The sequence below is a fragment of the Teleopsis dalmanni genome, chromosome 1 (assembly GCF_002237135.1).
Source record: "Teleopsis dalmanni isolate 2A chromosome 1, ASM223713v2, whole genome shotgun sequence".
Classification (NCBI taxonomy): domain Eukaryota; kingdom Metazoa; phylum Arthropoda; class Insecta; order Diptera; family Diopsidae; genus Teleopsis; species Teleopsis dalmanni.
The window spans coordinates 106563830-106577914 of NC_051846.1; the positions used below are offsets into that span (position 1 = coordinate 106563830).

General features: G+C 30.8%; 1 protein-coding gene across 1 annotated transcript in view; it reads right to left on the bottom strand.

Moving 5' to 3' along the window:
• Positions 1–499: 499 nt before the first annotated feature.
• LOC119665067 (inhibitory POU protein-like) overlaps positions 500–14085 on the bottom strand; it is a 30205-nt gene continuing 16619 nt past the window's right edge. The window contains exon 2 of the mRNA XM_038074390.1: positions 500–571. Within this exon, the coding sequence (XP_037930318.1) occupies positions 500–571 (72 nt within the window). The remainder of the gene's footprint in view (positions 572–14085) is intronic.

The window sequence follows — 14085 nt, forward strand, 5'->3', positions numbered from 1 at the left end:
TGCACATGTGTTAATAATAACAATCCAAATTTATTTTTGTTTTTTGCTGTTTTATTATTGAAAAACATTAACATTTTATTTACTTTTATTTTATGCATTGAATTTGCACTCTCAAGTCGAACGAAGCACAGCTGCAACATTGTTTGAATTATATACTTTTTGTCAATTTTTCCTTTTCTCAGACGGCAATGACCAAAGCATTGGCTTGAATAACGCAATCAAGGTTACAATTATTGTTGCGTGCTGCCAGTACTATAATTTTTGTAGAAATATCATTCAACCTTAATATGCACACAAAAGTTTTTTTTGTCACTGATTTATTTAAAATTTAAAAAATAATGAAATCTAATATATAAAACAACAGATACTATTATTGTATTGATTTCAATAGTGTGAATGTTACATGGGATGGGTATTAAATAAAAGTTTCACTAATAAATTGAAAAATTTTTGTTATCTGAGCGTTCTTTAATCATTCGGGATTACATAAGACTTATTTTTAGCAAAAACTTACGTTCTGTCGGGCGGACCACGAGTTACATAGAAGGGAAGCATCTTCTAACAAACGAGTCTGAAAATAAAAGTAAAAATACAAAAATGTTGAAAAGTAATTCACAACCGAATACTATTTAATAGAAATTATAATATGTTACAACAATATGTATATTTGGAAAGAATATGTAGTTTGGTTAAGTTTGGCAAAGTACAATTAAATAAGCTTAAAACAGAAGTTTAGTTATCCTATCCTAATTCTGAGGTGACATGGATAATTTCCCAACCTACGGGTTGATCAATAAATATTGTTTTTACGCCGCAGTAACTTAAGTAGAAGGGTTCCGGTAGGTTTTAAAAAAGAAACCAAGCACACATTTTTACTTAGTTTAATGGAATATAAACGTTTTAAACTTTTTTATATCTTACTGAAGCTTACGTTGCAATTTTAATTTTACACTGTACTTGTAAAGACGTATGACTGGAAATGTATTTTTCTATCGTTCTTATTACTTGAAATCTGTAACTATAAAAGTATATTCACAGAAATTTCTGGTCACAACATAGGAGCCAGGACTTTCAGCTTTGAATCATTTTTAAACCGAATTTCCTTAAAGTTTTTCTACTTATTAGATACTTTGACAAAACCTGTTGTCTATAGTGTTAGTTACCACGTGCCGCTGAGATAAAAGGCATTACGCTAGTTTTTTTTAAACGCACATCTTCGGCGACTTAATGTTATAATAAAACCTTGATTTCTAAATCTTGATCTCTAAATAACATCTTATTAAACCATGATTATCTGCTAATTCGGAATGCAGATTATGCCTCGAAGATGAAGAAACTACCATGCATATTATTTGTGACTGTCTAGCTTTAATACCGCATAGAAGAAACTTGTTTCATATGAAATCTCTGTCACCAGAACAGATAGAGTTCTTCTCTAGATTTAGTTCTGGACTTTGTTCATAAAGCTTTAAAGGGCTTTGTGTAATCAATAGTAAAATTGGTACAATAGGACTCTTCTGGCCGTATTACCGGCTGCTGGGCGAATACTAGATATCTAACCAGATCAACTTTTTACTGCCCACATCTAAGAAGTAAACTCTATATAAGAAAAAGTTTAGGCAAATATGAGCAAATCGCATACGGATCTTGATTACTGTCATAATTAGATACCTATTGTCTCTGCTTGAGGCAACAGAAGACATTCTGATAATCCAAGCTCTGTTTTGTTCCCACTATCAGACTCTGAAGAAAAATGTGTGAAATGCGTACAGTGGCAGCTAGACTGCTGAAAAAATACAAACCTACTTTGATAACGTCTGAAGTTCTTAGATCTTAACTGAACTATAGGGGCATATAATTTCAATGAGAACAACCATGAGGGAATTATTATGCTTGAAATATACAGCCTTACAGATTGAAACTTACAGATGTCTACTCTGATATCCTTAAGAGCTTTCTAGGCCATTATTGATAAATGCATTGACATGTAAAGTTAATAGATCAATGCTGTGTTGATTATATCGTATCATTACCTTTAAAATTAGTGGACCAGATGTAGGTTCGAGAATTTTGTTAAGCAGCAGATTAGTTGCTAATCAAGAGCTCGTGCTTGGATACCAGCCGAAATTCCCCACCTTTAATGGATTCATAGCTAATACGGGTGGAAAACCATGATATTGGCGCAGCTGCGTGAAAGATCAAGAAATTGGACAACCCAAAGCAAATTACGGCTCAGTGAGTTTTGTAAATGACAACACATATCTAGTTCCTTTGGCGAGATTAGGGGACGTTCTGAATAATGATTTCACATTCATCAAAATAAGAGCGTAAGAAATAAAAAAAATTTTAACAAAATAAGATAAGAAATAGTCATGTTATGTAATGGGTCTAGTAGGAATATCACTGAATATATCAGATTCTCAAACGGTTTGTGATTCGCAAAATATTACAATGAATTCTCCCGTGTGAAAAACACATTAACGTGAGCGCGGGCTTATGACAATGACACAACGAGCTATACTGATGGATCTTAACTCATTCCATCTAGTAAATTTCTTAGGTTTCTGAAAGACCATGCTAGTCAAACCGTAGTAGAGCAACAAACTAAATTCTGTCAACTCGCATCCCATCTATCTATCCATTCTTTCCCTATTATCTCTATCCCGAGCCCACTTTTGTATTTTCCTATATAGTCTAAACTAAAGTTTATGGCTACTCGTGCAGGCAGTCAATTTAGCTAGGTGCCTTATGATCAGTCGTAATCGGAATTTCTGAATATCAGAAGCTGTCCAGTAGTAGAAATGGCCTACCTAAACATGGGGCCTCGTACGAGCTGACCAACTCTATTGCAAAACTCGTTAGATCGTTTATAAATTTTTACCGATGCAGAAACCACTATGCTGGCTTTACAAATGACCTCAGGAGTCTTATTTGAGTAAGTATCGAAGCAACTTTCGAGACGATACCACCAATAACTAACAATTTATCCTCAAAAGGTAGGTGAAAGTGGAATAAGTCCCAAATTATTCTTCTACTGCCCAACTCAGTATGAACGTACTGTAAACATTGAAAATAGCAATAATGGAATGGCATGAGCTTCGTCAAAAGAGTCTGGAAATCCACTTTTATGCGAACTCCTTTAAACTGATCATTATCAACATAAAGGACGACTGATTAATAAGAAATATATATCCTTGTTGGGCAAATTAAAAACATCTGCAGACTTTAAAATGCATATAAATTACAACTAGATAAATACAATTATGTAATTAAATACAATTAGAATAAATACAATTATTTACGATATTGTCTGATACACAGATGGCAAAAGTAAAGGGGGTTAGATGACGGAAATCTACAACCAAAAAACCGAACAACTATCTTTTCAGGCACAAGAAACTTAGTATTCCAAACTGAAGCATGTACCATAAAAGTCTGTAGTAATATTCTTGAGATTGTCTGGCTAAAGGATTATCATTATGATTGTTTGAGCTACTGAAAATATATCAACGACGCACAGATGCATTTCATAATAACCTGAAATAATTCAGCTCTAGTGTGCCTACTTCTAACTCATAGTGCGGAAAAGGAATTTTCGTGTGCATCAGCTTTGAATAAATGATTGTTTAAAAGTTCATTGTACACGTGAAAGTTAGTTGCCACATTTTGACTCAGTAGAAGTGGTTCACTGTTGTAGAGTCTAAGAGTGCAATGATCAAACTCACTGAATTTTCTCAACGGTGCGATTATTAAACTTAAAGACGCTTGAGACGGTGTTTACCATCATTCTGGCCAGCAAAAAACCTCATAGTACACACATTTGTATACCCAATTTGTAGTTGAATAGCAATCCACAGATAATTTACAACTATACAAACAAAGTCGGACACTTTGCAGAAAAACAACTAATAGTATCAAAAAACAAGGTTTGACAGAAATACGTTCATCTATGAAATCCATCTTAGAAATAAATAAAAAATAACATGGGTAACAAAAAACTAAGGACAGAAATTATAAAGATACCAACCATATGATGATAAAATGACTGCCCCAATTTAAATTATAATAAAAATTTAGCAATTAAATAACAAAAAGACTGGACTAGATTACGATCTAGTTAAAGAAAAATTTCTTAAGAGACTTTTCATTAAGTTTCCAGCAGTAGTTAGGAAGTTATCTGATGAAATATACTTTACTGATAAATGTGACTGACGCTCAATTATCTTTCCAATGGCGGCAGAAGTACCTTTAAGCTGTATACTTTGGCCTCTTCTATATTTTGAACATACAGTGGAAACTCCATGGTAATCAATTCCAATAATTATTGCGACCATTATGTAGACAATACAGTTCTGTAAGCATAGAAGAAAGACGTAAGCGTCAGTCGTAAATGTTACGATAGATATGCTTCATCAATACACCCTCATGATTCAAAAAATGGGGAATATAAGATAATAAAGAAGAAACGATACACGTGTAAAAATAAAATAAATAAAAACTTATTCTATCAGAAAGTATCTTAAAATAACATTTGACACAAAACCTCGCGGAGACAATTGATTAATTAAACAAAATAAAATTAGAAATAAATTTTGAGATTTAAACTGGCTATTGTACAGAAATATAAAGTTGTCTCCATTAAATAAACTTAAAAGATTAGCAGTACACCAAAATCTAATATGTGCTAATTATGGAAAAGAACGTTACACAGAAAGAAGATTCTAATTAATAAACCAATAGAACTCTCTTGCATATTTGCTTAAAATTTAAATTTTAATTTTGAAAACCTTTTCTGAGACTTACTTTCTAGGATTTAGTCAGAATAAAAATGGAACTTGTTCTACTTAGCGGTGACCTTATGAGCCACTACTTCGCATGGAGGATATAGTTACCAACAAAAAATTGTCAATCTAAAGATCATTCCTAAAGGTTACAGTTAACAACACATTATATGCTGTATTGATTGATGGAAATTTTAAGTATGCCCTTAAACCTAAAAAATGTTTTTTCTAACTGAAGGCAAGTAATGTTTGTCTTAATACCAAAGGATATTTGAACTGAAAGGAATCAGCCAAAGATTGTGTACCAATTAATATGACTTCCTTTGTATTACATACTTTTAAAAGGCAACTATATACAAATATTTAAAAAATAATGTAGAGTCCTGTAGTTTATCCACAGTCTAACACTGTATATAACTCCATAAGGCCGTGTATATAACATGAGGATCTCTATTGCTACTCATAATTACATTAGATGTATACATATAAAGGTTTACTAAGGTTCAAAGGTAAAATTCTATGGCAAAGGACGTTTATTAACAAATAAGCGACAAAGCATTTTCTATAGAACTTACTATATTGTTCTGAAAATAATATTGAACAAATACTATAGCACTTTAATGTAAGTTTGCCAAAGCAGCGGTCAGTCAGAACTCAAGTCGACTTAAAATACATTTTGAGAATATATTGCTGCTCATTTGTTCATAGAGCTCATTGTTCAATTTAATTCAATACTTGTTGCCAACACATAAGAAACCATAGATCCTCCAAAAAAAATTTTCTCTATCACTATTGGTAATTGTCCAAGCTTCCATACAGCACCATACATCAGGACAGGCATGATAAGAGACTTGTAGTGCGTGATTTATATGCTTAATTTCTCAATTGCTTAACTAGCCAAAACACTTCGGGCTATATACCAGAAGTAGCATCTGTTGGCAAGAGTGATTCTTTGTTGAATCTCTCGGCTGAAGTCATTTTTAGTGTTTAAGCTGGTTTCTAAAAAAAAAAAGGGTTTCACAACTTCAAACTTTTAGTTGTCAACAGTAACGTGAATCCTAAACAGTAAGGTCATTTGTTTGTTAACAGGAATTGCTTTGTTTTTTTTTTTTGATTACTAAAAGATCCATTTGCTTCGCTTGTTTTTATAAGTTGGAAAAGCTGCGATGACGGCGCGAGTGTTAATTCGAACGATATCAATTCCGTCGACATATGCAAACAGTATTATACTTTTGTAAGATATTGTACCAGTATCGTTTAAATCTACTGCTCGGATTATCGTTTCCAACATTTGATTAAAGAAATCATACGAAAAGGAGTCACCCTATTTGTATGGTGATGATGCTCAACGTCATTTTGCATAGCCGTTTAAGTTTTGTTGGAATACCAAATTCAAACATAGCGACATAAGGAATGCTTTCAGTCGCAGTGCCAAAAACGGTTCTGAAATCGACAAAAAGATTAAATGTGTCACTCTGATTTTTTGGGGTATCTGGTTTAGGGTTAGTTTGCAAGATCTGAAGCTACACTAATTTGATCCAATCAGTTAAATGGCGATTATCTTCAATTTTTCACATAGTAGGTTTGATGGAACCTCATACGATATTGAAAAGACTAGTCCCCTAATAATTGGCGCAGTTTGAAGGATCAACTGGATTGGACAAAGTACACTTAAACTCCAACAAGTTGCATGAATTTAGATAGCTTTATCTTTATTTATTTATTCAAAGCGTTATAGTTCTTTTAACTTTATAACAGTTATAGGACGGAACGATTATTATATCGTCAACGATTGAAAATTCGAGATGAGTTTCGCTTTGCGTCACAACACTACTACCACCATTCAGTAGGTTCGAAAAGTGATACCGTCAAATATTAAGCAAGCCTTTGACACATATCAACAGATTATCATTTTCATCTATGCTGTGATTACCACAGAGCATATAACCATTTGTCTGGCATTTGATTTTTTGGTAGCCTTCGGTTTCTCAGCTTACCGCAGATCCAACTCCAAATTCGTGCTTTGTTGCATGACAGTTATAGTAGATATTACAATGTGGTCTTTTGGAGACTGGTAATGTCTGCCTTGTATTTCTTGAGGACAATAACCAGCTGTATTGATGTACCTTCTTTTTGAAGAATACAGTGTCCCTATTCGAAGTTTCTCTTTGTATTGATTGAAGTTATGTTTATACATGTTGCGTTTATTCTCCAATCTTAAACAAGAAATAACGTGATACAATTAATTTTTACAAACTCTGGTGCTGTAATAGTTGGGTAAGTAGTCCCATATACAAATAAAAAATATTGAAACATTTTAATATGATAAAATGTAAAACTATTTTAAATCTAATTAACTGCAAACAAAATCTTGGTAATTATGTCGATGATGAAACAAATGAAAATTGTTCATAGTGTGAGCCGCAACACTAATGCGAAGTTCTACATATACAGTCTAAGGTGTGGTAAAAAACTGCTTTTTTCAAAAAATAAGCAAGAAATTAGCAATAGGTACTGGTTAAAGAAATTTCTAGTATTTAAAAGAAAAAGTTGGAGAAATGGAAGAAGATGAAGTCCAGTAAAAGTGATGTCTTTGAGTCCCCTACATCAGGTTTCGACGCTTCTGAAATAGTACGCGACTGCAGGGTCTTTAAATTCAAATAACCAATGAGCTAAGAATCTTCTTGCAAAATGTAAATAAGTAATGCTTTAGAGAAATTAAAGTTTAAGCAACAAATCTAGACTACAAAGAAGCGCCACGCTCATACAAACGAAATACCCACTTTATTTTGCTGGTGGATTTATAATAAATCCACCCAACCTCATGCAACAATGTTCGATCGAGTCATAACTGGAATGATGTTCAGTTCAAACCTATATGTGAGTCGAATAAGGATGACAAAAGCCCTTCTGTATACGTTTTCAATCAGACATTCAATGCAATCCTCTGTATTACATTATACGCATGTTTGTATGTTTGTTCGCTGTAAAATGTTCAGGCGATCAAATAGGAATTCAGTGACGAAATCAAAATTGTGTACATTTGATAATTTTTTGAATTTAATAATATAAAACAAAAACAAAATTACCTGTTTGATATTGTTATGAATTGTAGTGTAAAAACACAATACGAATTTATTTGTCTCAAATCAGATTTTTCCATTCTATGAAGTTTTATATTTAAATGTTGTCCATGCGAAATTTAAATAGTTTTAAATCGAGAAAATTTTGGATCTCTTGCAATGAGATAAACAACACTTATTACCCGCAATCGTTTTACGATTTTAGAGACTTTTTGAACAAACTTTTTGAACAAATCAAACTAAGTATGAATAAATTTTAAATGTCTAATATAAATGTATATGGACACCAAAAAACTGTATAATAATTAAAAAAACATTATACAGTGAAGCAAATTGTCCACGTTCGACGTCAAACTTTTATATAAAATACAATATATTAATATTTAATAATATTCATTTCTAATTTTTAAATAAAATTTGTACAATTTTACATAATACTGTTTTGATGTGCATTTTAAATTAAAGGTTTTTAAATAACGTTTAAATAACGGTTTTTTGCAAATAACTCAAAAACGGAACACAGGAAAAAAAATCGTTGTGATTTTCAAGTTGTACAGAAAATTTCCCCATAAGAACTATAAGTCTCGTCTTTTGAAATCAAAACTTTTAATTATTTGTAAACTAGTGTAGTAGTAGTAGTAGTAGTAATAGTATTTTTTTATTTTAGTTCAAAATCAGTGTAATATTTCAATCTTAAAACTAATCTTACACGTTAATTTATGTTACTAATAAATAAATTACAAAATATTTACACAATCAAATATTGTTACTTATTGAACTAAAGGCATGGTCCAAATGCCGTCTGCCAACAAACTAATTAACTAATAATGAAGTGTTCTAAAGTTAACTAAAGTATATTTTACAGTATATTAAAGTAGAATTCTAAATATTTTTCTTGTTCTTATACTATTTTATTTAAAACTAAAAATTTTCATATGTTATTCTATGTCCGTAATTAATTGCATCTTTAACATAGCCAGAGAGTGCGGTCCAGTTTTCCCCGTTTAATGCCTCTATTATTTCCTCCTCTGTAAGAGTGTACTTCCAGTGGCGGAGCTAGACCAACTCTGGACGTCGGCGACATTAGAATTATGAGGTCCTCTTTATAATCCAGTTGTAAAAGTAAATGAGTTATATTCACTAATATGACAAAGCATGATTGAAAGTTTTATTGCTAATCAAATTAAAATAAATACAAATTAAAATAATTTAATTTTCCTACTTTTAGCTTCACTCAATTTTTCATAATTTGCGCCAGCTATTTTCGCTTCAGATTATAGAATTTCAAATGGTAGTCTCTCTTGGATCATCATACTTTTCTAGTACGTCTTATTCAATTTTAAATTTGAGAAGCTTCTTTCCGTCGAAGCTATACTGACTGGAACTATGAATTTGAATCTGGTTACTATATAAACATTCGGAAATATTTCAAATTTGGTTAATACCATTATCAAACCAAATTGTTCAAAATATTTATTAAGTGTTTAGAATCCACAGTCGGTATCTTTTTGCGAGGCCCCTGTGGGTGCGAGGCCGTTGGCGGTCGCCGACATCGCTGACGCCTAGCGACGCCACTGTGTGCTTCCTTTAGAATTTGTAGCGCATTTCTTTCAGAATAGGACATAATCCAATAAAGGGTATTATGTCCTCTAGCTGGTCTAAATTACACAATGAACAATGTGTTGAATTTACATGCACATATGGTCTATAGTTTAACTTAAGGAGTTCGCCCCAAGTTTTAAAAATCTAGCTGATAGTTCTAATAGTATAATCATCCTTAAAATAATTCCGATCGCGTAATTCATGTTCCAACCTTTTGTAAGCATGTCTATAATCACTTGCCCTTGCTGCCAATGTAAATTTAGCTCTTTCATTCGCCATAATTTATATCAATATATTTTTTTGCCACGAACGCATTACTTCTCTATTTTCGAGCAACAATACCTCATCATGCGTATTAGCAAGTGATTGCCATTTTTCAACAAAACCTGTCTTCGTATTTGCGAGGAAACTTGCCAGAATTTTAAGGAGTCTATTGTCACTCAGATTCATAACGTTATTTATATATTTAAAATGTAGTTTTAGCGTCTCTATATATAAAGTTGACAATCCTGTTTCTAAATGCAGCATATAGTTGGGCGTGTTTTGTGATAACTTGAATATTCTTTTTATGAAGTACCTTTGAAGCATTTCTACTTCGTTAAATTCATCTAATCCCCATACCTGTGCTGTATAAAAGAGGATTGATATTACCGCCGCTTGAAATACTTGAAACTTTACTGAGGGCGCAACATAATATGAATAATCAAATTAATGTCATTTACATTTAAGGTTACCATCGAGCGTGCTTTTTCGTCACTAAAATTGATATTATCTGATCAACGGAATCGTCTTAATCATGAAACTTTAGAAAACATTCTCATGGTTAAACTAAATCCGCAATTTTTGGACCATGCTATTGATGATATGCCGTTGTTTCAACCTCCTGAATGGGACTTAAATTTAGAAGAATAATAACATCAAATTAAAATTTTTTATCATAATTGATAACAAAGTTTTTATGTTTTTTACCGGGCGTAGGTCGTTTATTAAACACATTAGTTTATAAAAACGTTTTTTAAATAAAATAAAAAATTTCACTTTTTAAACTGTTTTAAATATTAAGTTATATTTTAATTTTAATACAAAATTATTTATATATATTATATTTTTTTATATTTTTATATTTTTATATATATACAGTGGCTCACAGCTTATTTCGTGCAAGCAATATTTTTGTAGATTTAGTCGTGAAAATCCAAAATTTTGTTCAAAATAAAAAATTTTAAATATGCAACTTTAAAGAATGTTTAGTTCTTATTATAAAACAAAAAAAAAATTTAGCAAAAATATCAATATTCAAGAAGTTAAGTGAACAAAAACAAACATACACCAAATTCTGACCTCACAGCTTATTTCGTGCAATACATTTTTTTTTAGAAAATTAATCATTTTTGGCATAAAAAAGTGAATTTTAGTATTTAGTGGAATAGTCCTTTTGTTTAATTACTGCCTCCAACCCTGAACGCATTGAAATAACTAATTTTTGAGTATATTCCACTGATATTTTTTGACATTCCAATTTTAAAGCAGCTTTCATACTTTCCTTGCTATAAATGTTATGTTTTCTTATGTTAGGTTCCAGAATATGCCATAAATTTGCTATGACACTAAAGTCAGGTGATTGGGGAGGTGTTTGGATGATGTGTGACCAATTCCCAACAAGCCAAGTCTGCACAAGACCCGACTTGTGCTTCAGATCGTTATCCTGGTAAAAACAGAAATTGTTAATTATGCCTAAATATTCGGCACTTTTATGCAAATTTTGCTTTAATATATTAAGATACACTTCCTTATCCATTGTTGATTCTATAAATTGTAGATTACCTACTCCTGCCGCTGATTTACACCCCAATACTATCATATGCCTGCCGACGGTTTCGCATGCAGTTTACCAAACACCACCTGTACAAGAATAGTTCTTTCTGAAACGCAGTATTTTTTGTCAATTAGAGTAAATTTGATCTCTACGCTTCAGATGGTATATCATATGTGAAATACTATTAAAAATACGCCAAATATATCACATACTAAGCTCCAAAAAGAAAATTTATATGGCACAGTTAAACACGGTGGCAAGCATGTGATAGTATTGGGGTGTAAATCAGCGGCAGGAGTAGGTAATCTACAATTTATAGAATCAACAATGGATAAGGAAGTGTATCTTAATATATTAAAGCAAAATTTGCATAAAAATGCCAAATATTTAGGCATAATTAACAATTTCTGTTTTTACCAGGATAACGATCTGAAGCACAAGTCGGGTCTTGTGCAGACTTGGCTTGTTGGGAATTGGTCACACATCATCCAAACACCTCCCCAATCACCTGACTTTAGTGTCATAGCAAATTTATGGCATATTCTGGAACCTAACATAAGAAAACATAACATTTATAGCTTTAAAATTGGAATGTCAAAAAATATCAGTGGAATATACTCAAAAATTAGTTATTTCAATGCGTTCAGGGTTGGAGGCAGTAATTAAACAAAAGGACTATTCCACTAAATACTAAAATTCACTTTTTTATGCCAAAAATGATTAATTTTCTAAAAAAAAATGTATTGCACGAAATAAGCTGTGAGGTCAGAATTTGGTGTATGTTTGTTTTTGTTCACTTAACTTCTTGAATATTGATATTTTTGCTAAATTTTTTTTTTGTTTTATAATAAGAACTAAACATTCTTTAAAGTTGCATATTTAAAATTTTTTATTTGGAACAAAATTTTGGATTTTCACGACTAAATCTACAAAAATATTGCTTGCACGAAATAAGCTGTGAGCCACTGTATATATATAATATAATATATATATATATATATATATATATATATATATATTTATTTATATATTAATTAATAGTTAATAATTAATATATATATATATATCTATCTATATATATATATATATATCATATATATCAGAAATTTAATAATTAAAATAAACATAAGTTTAGGCATAATCTAATTACAAATAAAATTATATTAATTGCATACAAATTGTACGCACACATCATAATTGACAAAGAAATAATGCGTACACATTCCCTTAAAACAAAAACAAAAAAAGAAATCCATACACATTTGCTAATAGCAAAACACAAGCAACTAACGCATAAGCAAGCAAGTTGCATATATTCCAAATGCATAATAGTCAAAAATGTAAAATTGACTATTAGCAAGCAATCAAAATGAAACCAGTTTTCGTTTTTTGCTGTTGCTAATGCATATTTTTATTTCATTTTCATATGCAATGCGTTAGCAATTATGCAAGCAATGCAATTAGCAACAGCAATTCAAACCCTGATTTTATATCTTTTCTAATATCCATATGTAGTTTTTTTACAGTCATCTTTAATTTTGGATTTTTTCTAAACGCAGTGTAATTAATGACGTCTTGCATGTTTGGGGCTTTTTACTGTTTTATTGCTGAACGCGGATATATTTATTTATTACTTAATCTTTTTCCTTGATGTTTGACCTGGTAATAACTTTATAAAGTTTGTAAGTAAAGATTCTCTATAGTGAATCGGTTACGAAGTTATCTTTCATATAACTTCGATATAACTCCGATCATTAAACTTGAACTTTTTTAGATTATTTAATAACATAAGTCTTGTTCAGTAGTTTCTGTAGTTATGAATGGTGTAGCATTATCTTTAAAGTTGGTTTTTATAAGGTTTGCCGCCAATGCTTCGTAATTAAGCCATAGTAAGATTTATTGATAAACCATCAAGAAAACTGTGTAAATTCAGAGTTTCCATTCAGTTGGTTGAAAATTCATCTTCCATCTAATTTCAATAGTTCAATTTCATATGTAATAAATTTTGTGATCCAAATTTTATTTATTTACATATAATATATATTTTAACATAAATCAATTTTATCTACACTAGCAGAAATTGTTTTTATATAGTTATTTTTTAATACCTTTCCATGTATATAATATAGGTTAATAACTAAGTTAATTGCCAATAATGCAATTATAATTATTAGGTGTGTTGTAGGATCAGATTGAATTTCATTTGTCTATTCTTCATTGATTATTGAGTCTGTGGCTTTTTTATCCTTGGCTGGAGGTTGCCCATGTTGCCTTTCAAGTACTCGTATGAGAACAATTATCTTTACTTTATTTTATTTTCTGCGCTTTGTAATTATAATTGTAATTTTGTCTCTATTATTGTATGCATAAATAAATAAATGTAATGTGCTATGTTGCAAACATATACTGATATAACAAGTTACGGAACAATATAGGGAATACGAGACATAAAATATGATATACAGGAAAATATAATATAAATATAATTTAATTATATAATGCATTATAATTATAGTATAATTGTAATTGGTTAGACTTAACATTTATTAAATAAATATTTATAAAGACATAATCTTATAAACTTATATTTTTACTAAACTAATGGAGAGTAGCGTTTAAAGATGCTGTATTTTCCTAAAAAGGAAATATAGAATATCCATTTTTTATTCATCTGTAACACGCCGAGATTTTCGTAGATGCTTACGTATTCGCGCCGTTTTGGAGGTTATTGTGTCACTGGTATTTTAGTTAAGTGTTTCTTCTTTAACTTAAAGTGCTCCAATTTTTTCCGTTGGTTTTTCTG